The 9,875-nt window shown below is 41.4% G+C and overlaps 1 protein-coding gene and 1 pseudogene across 2 annotated transcripts in view; one reads left to right on the top strand and one right to left on the bottom strand.

Moving 5' to 3' along the window:
• The first annotated feature begins 507 nt into the window (after positions 1-507).
• Positions 508-9,875, top strand: part of GATB (glutamyl-tRNA amidotransferase subunit B) — a 102,335-nt gene continuing 92,967 nt past the window's right edge. For both annotated transcript variants that reach the window (XM_032332516.1, XM_032332515.1), the window contains exons 1-2: positions 508-720; positions 2,857-3,007. In XM_032332516.1, coding sequence (XP_032188407.1) covers positions 545-720; positions 2,857-3,007 — 327 coding nt within the window. In that variant the 5' untranslated portion in view covers positions 508-544. The remainder of the gene's footprint in view (positions 721-2,856; positions 3,008-9,875) is intronic.
• Positions 3,815-4,357, bottom strand: LOC116584336 (annotated as a pseudogene).

Here is a 9,875-nt window from a genome sequence, read left to right as displayed (position 1 = left end):
CAAGGCTTACATTCTACGAGAATAGTGGCCATAAACGGCTGGCTCACTCGTCAGTACCTAAGAACTGTGCCTGGCATAAAGTAGGCATGCAAGTAAGTATTTGTTGCATTAATGCACAGATTAGCGTGTGAACTGGCAGGGAAAACAGAGAAAATAACTGAGCGGATTTGGAGGCTCGGATGTCAAGTTCACTGACTTCAGCGGGAAACGTTAACCGAGGTATAAAGTCCCGGCCAGATTTCTTAGTTTTGGATCTCCACACCACCTGCTCTCTCTCAAACTCGCCCCGCCACAAACCTCCCCAAATCCCCGCTAGGAGGAGTCACACCTCCCGACCCAGAAGCCCTCCCACTCTCTCCTCTATTTCTCCTTCCCTCCCCCTCTCCGCCAGGGTTCCGGCAGCCCTGGAGTCGCAATGCTCACCGGGAATAGTAGTCTTCCGGTGTGAGCCAAAAGCGTTTTATTCGTTTTTTAGAACTACGCTTCCCAGAGAGCCTTGCGGAAGAAGGAGACTGTATCACCTGACCAGGAGCCAGGAGGGGCAATGGCGGCGCCCATGCTGCGCTGGTGGTGTCTTGGAAGGCGTTGGCTTTTAGCCTGCATTGACGGCGGTTCTCGCCACGGAAGAGGGGCTGCAATTGGGTTCACGTCCAGCAGGAAAGGGGGACAGACCTCCGTGGCTCAGCAGCCCCTCATCACCTCCCAGAAGTCAAGAAAAGGGTATATTACTTTATACCATTACTGCCCATTTAAGCGTGAGGTGGAACTGCGGGACTGGGGAGGTGAAAGCCACTACAGCACAGCTTCCGTCTCGAAGTTTTGATGAGCGGGGGGCGGGGGGAAGTTGGGCTATAACTTTCAGCCCTGAAACCTAAACGAAAGCACAAAACTAGCCCTCTATCAGCTCCTTCCTCTGCACGTAAAACTCTCTTCGAACAGTAGGCATATATGGGGAATTCTCAAGTGTAAAATCGCAGATCTTTTCTCGGATGTAAAACTGCACACGCAAAAGAGTGGATTCAGTAACCATACTAATGGCACTAGAAGAGGGGTCGGTGACACCAGAAGGCGGGATCTTATTTAGCTGACATTTATTTAGCGCTACTGTGGGACAGCAGTGTTCTAAAACCAGAAAGGGAGCCTTTACTTGCAAGCTCAGGGTGGTGGTGGCTTAATGTCATTACTCAGAAAACACCACACGTCTGTGGCGGCGCTTCGTGTTGTACGTGTTTCTAGACCTAGGAAGATGCAGTCAATACAAGAGATATTCCCTCTGATTAGAGAGTTTTGCTTATTTTGTTAGTCTCTCAACAGCTGTTTATACTTTATAAGACTTAAATACTGTCTTTTTAAATACAGAAACAGAAGGCACGTGTTTAGTAATCCCTTTAGCCTTTGAGATAGTTAGGTTGGCATTATTTTTGCTTTGCTTTTCTATTGGAGCAACAGAGGGAAAATGTCCAGAACCATTCAGCTTCTATTCCTTTCATAAATTGGATCGTCAGACTGTAAATGGAAAGTATTTTTTTCTTTCATGTAACAAAACTGCAAAAACAGTTTCTAGTAATGTTTTAGTGAATGCAGAATTTCTGATGAGTTCTTCATTTAATTCCCCTCAATTGCCAGTGGCGCTTCCAAACTTTAAAAAGAAGGAATTAATCTTCTTACAGTACTATAGATATAGAGCTTCATGTGTTGAAATAATTGGAACAAAACCCAGCACATGTAAGCAAAAATCTAGATAATACAGAAAATTGTTTGGGAGAAGAGCAAGATAGGAACAAGGTGTAGAGGGAGTGTGTGTAAACAGGCATTGTCAAGGATACATGGTTTCAGAAGGAATAAGCACGCTTACACAAACCTAGAGAAAACTGTGTGTTCATATAGACGGAACAGAGTAGGAGATGTTATTATAGCATTTAACAACTTCTTAGATTTGATAGCAATCAAGCATAAACAGAGGAGACTGAAACTGTAGGGAATTGAAAGTGATTTGGGGGACCAAAAAAAAAAAAAAGCCACATCTAATGGTTTAATGTTTTCATTTGCCCCAAATTCCAGGAAGATACGATTTAGTGGTGATCTATTATATCTGTGTCACTCTGATCATTTTATGTGCAAGCCATTGTTATTTAAAATGAGTTCAAAACATGATGGAGAAGACCCCTTCCTTTATAAGTGATGTATACAACTATTCACCATTATTTCTCCAGTAGTAGAAGCATGATGTTTATGTTAATTCTAAAAATGTTTGTAGGAGAAGGTTTCATGGGCCGCTTGGGTGGCTCAGTGGGTTAAAGCCTCTGCCTTCAGCTCAGGTCATGATCCCAGGTTCCTGGGATCGAGCCCCACATCGTGCTCTCTGCTCAATGGGGAGCCTGCTTCCTTCTCTCTCTCTGCCTGCTTCTCTGCCTACTTGTGATTTCTCTGTCAAATAAATAAATAAAACCTTTTTTTAAAAAAGATAAGCTTTCACTTACTGAGTTATTAATTGATAAAGGACAGTTAATCTAGAAAATGGTGCTTTTCCCTGGAGTCAGCCTAAGCAGATGTCACCTGATAGCCATTTCTAAAATTGTTTCAGAATGCCATATTTTTCCTTCATCACCTTCCTCTTTATACATTGAACTCTTCCTATGCCGTGTTGTAAATGAATTTTATTTTGCTGGTCTTGTAGATGTTCATCATGAGTTGCTTTTGATTAGGTCATCGATACAATATGACCTTTTAAAATGTAAGAACCTAAAATCTTAATAAGTTAAAAACAAATAGCAAATTAACATGTGTGGTTTAGGGTCGTAGAAATTCATGCATAGTGATGGCTCTAACTACTTCTTAATGATTCTTTCTTTTTAGTGAACATGAATGGGCAGCTGTGGTAGGTTTGGAAATTCATGCCCAGATCTCTTCCAATTCTAAACTCTTCTCTGGATCTCGAGTCCACTTTGCAGCACCTCCAAATTCTTTGGTATCTTTCTTTGATGCATCTCTGCCTGGAACTCTGCCGGTAAGGTTTTTATTTAATCATATTTTCGTTAGAAAATGTTTGTTTTATTGGACCTAGATATTGATTTCGTGGTTTTCACATCTTGGCACAACTCTTAAGAAAGTACTTGTTTGAGGGATTTTGGGTGAAGTAGGATGAACTAAATGTTTTCTAAAAACCCATCTCTGTAATCTGTTTCTAAGTCTGAACGTCATCCATTTGTTCATATATGTATTCACTCACTTCACACACATTTTTAAATGTCTACAAAATACCAGATACTGTGCCATGAACTAGAACATGAAGATGAGTGACAGTCCTTGCCTTTGAAGGGTTTAAAGACTAGGAAGGGAGAAATGTCTTATATTTTAAGTGTCTACTTATAAGCAAATAGAACACTGGGTGATTACAGCCATGAAGGTGATATATAGGCATGGTTTTGGAATCCAAAGAGGGACACCTAAGTCTGTAAGAGAAGGATTCTTGTGAGAAATTGAGGTCTGGGTATGATTGGAAAACTTGTTGAAAGAGACAGTGTCTGACTTCTCTCTGAGAAGTCAGAGAGGAGTTAGGCAGATAAATGAAGGAGGAGGAGTCTAGCCACAGGAAATAGCACATGATGCATGATATTACAGTGTCAGATCAGAAATGATTGGGATTATTGAAAATTAAGTGGTCAGTAATGGAGAGAAAAAAATCAGCCACAATATGCATTGAGTTAAGTGCTCATTTATCTGCTCATTTTTTTTATTTTTATTTTTTTTTGCTTTAAATATTTTTTTGGGAAAAGATACTACACTTCTACTCAATTAAGAGAAACAATTTTATAGTCTTGAGGTCTTTTATTTTCTTTTTATTTATCATGCCATGAATTCATAGGGAATGGGTTCCAGCAGTTCGGGCTCTTTTCCATTGGTTCTCACGAAATGTGCTTCTCTGGGTGGAGCAGGCTGACGCTTCAGCTGAACCCAAGTACCTTTCTCTTTGGCTTCCTTCTTTTTCTGATCATTTTCCTTTACCCGCTTCAGGAAGCTATCTCGGCTCTTTGAATGTTTAATATGCTCAATGCGGACATTAATTCTCTTGGCAAGAATCTTGCCCTTAACTTGTTTGTTTACAACAATACCAACAGCATGCTGAGTAACATTGTAGACTTCCAGTTTTGCCATGGTAACATTTGTGGGGCATTCCCTTTTGAACAGTGCCCATTCCCTTGATGTCCACAATATCACCTTTCTTGTAGATTCGCATGTATGTGGCCAAAGGAACAACTCCATGTTTTCTAAAAGGCCTAGAGAACATGTACCGGGTACCTCTCCTTTTTCCCTTTGTGTTGGTCATTTTGGCAAATTACTGGAAGATGGCGGTTCCGCTATCTGCTCATTTTTACTTAAACCCAAGGAATGACTAGGTCCAGTGTACTTATCAGCAAGATTGCTATCATATAATTTCATATAGTTGGTTGGATTTTGAAGAAAAGGATGGAAGGAACAATGTGAATATTTGTGGCAATAAATAAATCATAGTCTGTCCAGGCCATATAACATCGACTGGGTGTGGGATTTCCTGCCATCCTTGGGGGTAATGTATATAGACGGTGGTGATCGGAAGGGGGAGGAGGAGCTTTCATGGGTGACTTCCATCCTCTCTAACTTTTAAATACAAGTGAAAGCTGGTTGATTTGGCCATCGGCAGGCTTGCAGAGGCAGAGATTAATTTTTCTCAGAGTCGCCCAGAGTAGAAGGTGATGGGCAGTGCCTCCAATGTGTCTGCCATACCCAGGGCTTTGGTTATATTGGGGCAGTGTCTCTATTTTGGAACTTCCTTCTTACCTGTGCTTTTTTATTATGGAGGACTCCCAATCCCTGCAAACCCTATCCAGGGTCACCTTTGATTTGTTTGTGAGTCTTTCTGGGGGAAAGACAGATAAAGGGGTGTCTATTCCTCCCTCCCTCTGGCTTAGAGTATCTATCTGTGGAGAAATCATTTTTGTTTGGGGACAGTTTTTCAATTACAAATGCATGAGTTCTTTTTTGGGCAGAGATGCAGACAGAGTAGAAATGGAGTAATATCTATTCAGACAAGTGAAATGGAAAGCAATTCATCACAACACCTCCTTTTTTCCTTCTGAGTTCAAATCATTTTTTTTTTCCACATGTTACTTCTTTATCAAGAGACTGTATGTAATCTCTGAGTTTCTTCTGGATTTTTCCAGCTGGGAATATAGTATCCAGCAAAGTATTTATTACAGCTCACATTTGGAGATAGATCTATTTGCAGATAGGCATGTTGTCCATAAATAGGTTCTTTAGTTGTGGCTAAGTGTGGTTGAATATTACAATTCAAAACAACTAAAATGTCAACATACTTTGGAAGACTTCAAAGAATGTGCTTGCCCAGTGATAAGTATAGTGAATAAGCATAGGAAAAACAGTGAAGGTGTTTGGGACATTTGAGCATTGAGAGCTTGGCTAATACTAATGAAAATGGTAGTCATAGTCTAGAAATCCAGTTTTGCTTGAGCTAGGATTTGTTTTTTCTCTTCAGAGCTTACCACACACATGATTTAAGGAGCCTATTGGGTTATTCTCTTGACAGAGCTAATCTGCCTCTTCTTCTAAAATGTTTCTGTCTTGAAAAGACCTGTTTTGGGGCGCCTGGGTGGCTTAGTCAGTTAATCGTCTGCTTTCAGTTCAGGTCATGATCCCAGGGTCCTGGGATCAAGACCCATACCAGGCTCTTTGCTCAGCAGGGAGCCTGCTTCTCCCTCTGCCTACCACCCCCCTGTGTGCTCTCTCTCTCACTCTCTCTCTGACAAGTAAATAAATAAAATCTTTTTTTAAAAAGACCTATATTTAGTATGTGAACAAATTGTACCAAAATTACCAGAATAAAACATTGTCACTCCCATAGCACTTGAAAACCCTGTGATTTACCTATGTAAATGTATTGAAACATTTAGACTGTTTCCCTTCTCTAAGCTTCTGGGTGGTGTATTGGTGCTGTGGTCTTCTGACTTTGCATCTTGGTTGTTTTTGTACAAAAAAATGGTGACCATTTGTCAGATATGCTGATAAGGAGATAGAAAAAGGCTGCCAAAAGAATTTAGGTTATAGTGTAAAGTCTTTTTCTGGAAATCACATTCATTTGCTCTGCTGGCACATTAAAGAGAAATTATGATAATGGGTATCTTTCTGTAGGCATTTGATTCTCACCCTCTTGACTGCATCTTCATTCACTCAGCTGACACTTACTGGATGCCTGCCGTTTACTAGCCGTCATACAAGCTCTAGTGACACACCTTTGAACAAGATAAAAAATAGACAAGACTCTTGTCCTCATGAAGCATGGACAAGTAAGCAGGTACTCGCAGTACCTTTTAACAAACATACTGGGAGTGAGAATACAGAATAGGTGCTTGAGGAGCACATCGGAGGGCATCCAACACATAGACAGAATTTGCATAATTGGCCAAATAATGAATAGGATGGGGCACCTGGGTGGCTCAGCTGATTAAGCAACTGCCTTCGGCTCAGGTCATGATCCCAGAGTCCCAGGATCGAGTCCCGCATCGGGCTCCCAGCTCCATGGGAAGTCTGCTTCTCCCTCTGGCCTTCTCCCCTCTCCTGCTCTCTCTCAAATAAACAAATAAAATCTTAAAAAAAAAAAAAACCTGGGTGGGGGGTGGGGAGAGGATGTATGATGACCAGAGGAGAAACTGACATGGCATGCTCTAGGAACTGAAGGACGTTCTGTGCACGGTAGCATAGAACTTGAGTATGGCATGGGAAGAGGTGAGGCTGGCATGGCAGGTATAGTCTGTACCAGTATAACCCCATGTGCAAGGAGGTAAGAAGAGGTGAGGACAGTACAGGGTCAGCAAGTCCAACAAAGGGAGTGTTTTGAGAAGGAGGGAGTATAGTGGTGTCAGATGTTCCTGAGAGGTCAAGTAAGGTGAGGATGGGACTATTGCATTTATCAACAGGACTGTCCCTTGTCCTTTGAAAGAACAGCTTCAGTGGAGTAATGAGAGTAGAGGGTACATGGTAGTAGATAGATAGATACAGGGAGCTTACAGAGGGGTTAGAGAGTGTGGGCAACTGTTTTAGGAGGGTGGGCTCTGAAGGAAAAAGTGAATGCAGGAGGTGAAAGGAGACATGGAATCAAGAGGAACATTTTTTTAAAAGATTTTATTTATTTATTTGACAGGTAGAGATCACAGGTAAGCAGAGAGGCAGAGAGAGAGAGAGAGAGGAGGAAGCAGGCTCCCCGCTGAGCAGAGAGCCCGATGTGGGGCTCGATCCCAGGACCCTGAGATCATGACCTGAGCTGAAGGCAGAGGCTTTAAGCCCCTGAGCCACCCAGGCACCCCAAGAGGAACATTTTTATTAGTCCCATTTTACTTAATATTGGAGAGATCTGAGAATGCTTAAATACCTATTACTTACAGTCAACAGTAAGATATACACTAAAAATGTGTAAAGAAGGGAAATCTCATGGCAGGTGTTCTTACTGCAATAAAATAAAGTTTTTAAAAATACTGATGAGGAACCAATGACGCAGGGGAGTTCAAGACAGTTAAAGAGCTTGAACGTGTGTATTTTATTATGTCTTTCTCACTACCCCAAAGAAACCCCACTGAAACTGTAGTAAAAGAATTTAATAGTTACAAAACCTGCATGAGAATGGGAGAGCAGAGTGCATGAGAGATGGTAGGTGGAAGAGCGCTGACTTAGCAGAGCAGCGTTGACTATAAAGGGACAGAAACCTATAGAAAGAGCCACTAGTGAGAAATGAGATGTCATGCCCTGCATAGCCCCAGAAAGGGGCTGGATATGGGATCCTTAGGTTTTGCAGAAGGCCAGGGAGGTAGAAACAAGAGATTAATTCAGAGTCTGGATGCAGAGCAGTTAGACTTCAGGTCCCCTCCTTGACCCTCTGCCTCTGCCCCACTCCGATAGGAATCTGTAGTTTGGAGAGAAATGAACTGGTGGCACACTCCCCCTGGGGACCTCAGGCAGAGCAAAGGCACTGGTGTCAGAGGGTGTCTGCACTGCCGAGCCTGGAGGGCCTGCCCAGTGCTTTTCTCCACCCTGTTGGAGGAGCTCAAATGACCTAGTATTGCCGTCTCTCCACTTCCTCTCCTTCAAGGAGGAATCTGCAGGGATTTGTTTGGAGATTACATGTCGCTGGAGGGAAGAACTTCAGATACTGACACCTGAGGGGGGGGGGGTGGTCTCTAAAAGCAAACAAACAAACAAACAAACAAACTGCCTGGCTACTTGATTGTCCTGGAATTCAGGCCATCAGTCAACAAGCCCTGGATATTACATAGACCTTTTAATCAGCATTTGAGTACCTTACTTCAAAATAGAAACCAATGGCCAAAAATCACTAGACCTTTGAGGAAGTTCTCCAACATAATGGACAGGGCCCAAAATAAAAAGACTAAAAAAGAAATAAGAAGTAACAGATAATGCACAGGGGTATAAGAATACTTTAAAAATAAAAGCTTTTATAAATATTCTCAGAAAAGAGAAGGTAGTGGCATCGTTGAGATACTACCTTTTAAAAATAAAGAATCAGAACAAAAGGCTCTCAGAAATTAAAATTATAAAAAAAAAAAAAGAAATTAAAATTATGATAGCAAAAAAAAAAAAGAAAATCCACGAGCGTTAGACGATAAAGTGAAGAAAATCTTCCAGGAAGTGTAACACATATACTGTGAATTGGACAGTAGGAGATAAAATAAGAAAATTAGAGACTCGGTGTGGGATGTACAACATCTGATTCATGGGACTTCCAGAAGACAGAAGAGAGGAAGCTATCAAACAACACAGATTAATTTTCCAGAACTGAAGGACCTGCATCTCCAAATGGGAAGGGCTTGCCAAGGACCCAGTGCAAGGAATAAAAATAGTCTCCCATAAGAGCATGTGATCATGAAGTGTAGGAATGCCAGGGATAGAGATAAGATACTGGAACAAAGAAGAAAAGAGAGGTCACATGCAAAGGACTGGGAATCAGAAAGTCACTGGACTTCTTAAAAAGCAGCACTTAAAGCTGGAAGAGAAGAAAAGAGTGCCTTAAAAATCTTAGGAGGAAAAAAAAAAAAAAGATTCTAATTTAGAAGTCTGTATCCAGCACTATAAATTAAGTGTGACAGTAGAATAATGCTATTTTCAGACAGTCGGGTTCTCAGAAAATTGGCCTTTCACTATCATCAGAACCTGCTGGAGTGACAGAGAGGTTCCAGATTGCCAGGTCTGCAACGGGCCCAGGGAATCTGGTGGGAAAAGAGGGTGGATGGCTCCAAAACAGAGCGGTTTCAAGAAAAAAAAGTGTAGGGTAGTGGAAATAGCAGATACCTAATGTTTGTGTAGGCACAAGATTTTACATATACACTGGTGTCTTTGAGAATAATAAGCAATAGGTATTAAAATATGAAGCAAATGATGAAATGAAGCCACATCAACTCCAGAAAAACAAAATGTTCGAGGAAGGAAATGTAATCAGAGTATACTTAACAGCTCAGCAGAGAAACTTATTTACTTAATAATAATAGTAGAAGAACCAACTCTGACTTAACTAGGATATTGGGAAATAAAAGAATAAATTCTCATCTGCCGTTATCAGAAGTTATATTCTACATTGACATAATGGACAGAAAAAAGTAATGTAAGAATGTGCTCTAGGAACATTTTTGGCCACAGATTAGGGGAGGCCTCCTTCTCCTTTTCAGGCCCGAAGTTGGTTGGTTGTTTTGTTTTGTTTTAATTTTTTTTAAAGATTTTATTTGTTTATTTGACAGAGATCACAAGTAGGCAGCGAGGCAGGCAGAGAGAGAGAGAGGAGGAAGCAGGCTCCCCACTGAGCAGAGAGCCTGACG

The sequence above is a fragment of the Mustela erminea genome, chromosome 2 (assembly GCF_009829155.1).
Source record: "Mustela erminea isolate mMusErm1 chromosome 2, mMusErm1.Pri, whole genome shotgun sequence".
Classification (NCBI taxonomy): Eukaryota; Metazoa; Chordata; class Mammalia; order Carnivora; family Mustelidae; genus Mustela; species Mustela erminea.
The sequence above is the reverse complement of the archived record's forward strand: the minus strand, read 5'-3'. Positions and strand labels throughout refer to the sequence as shown.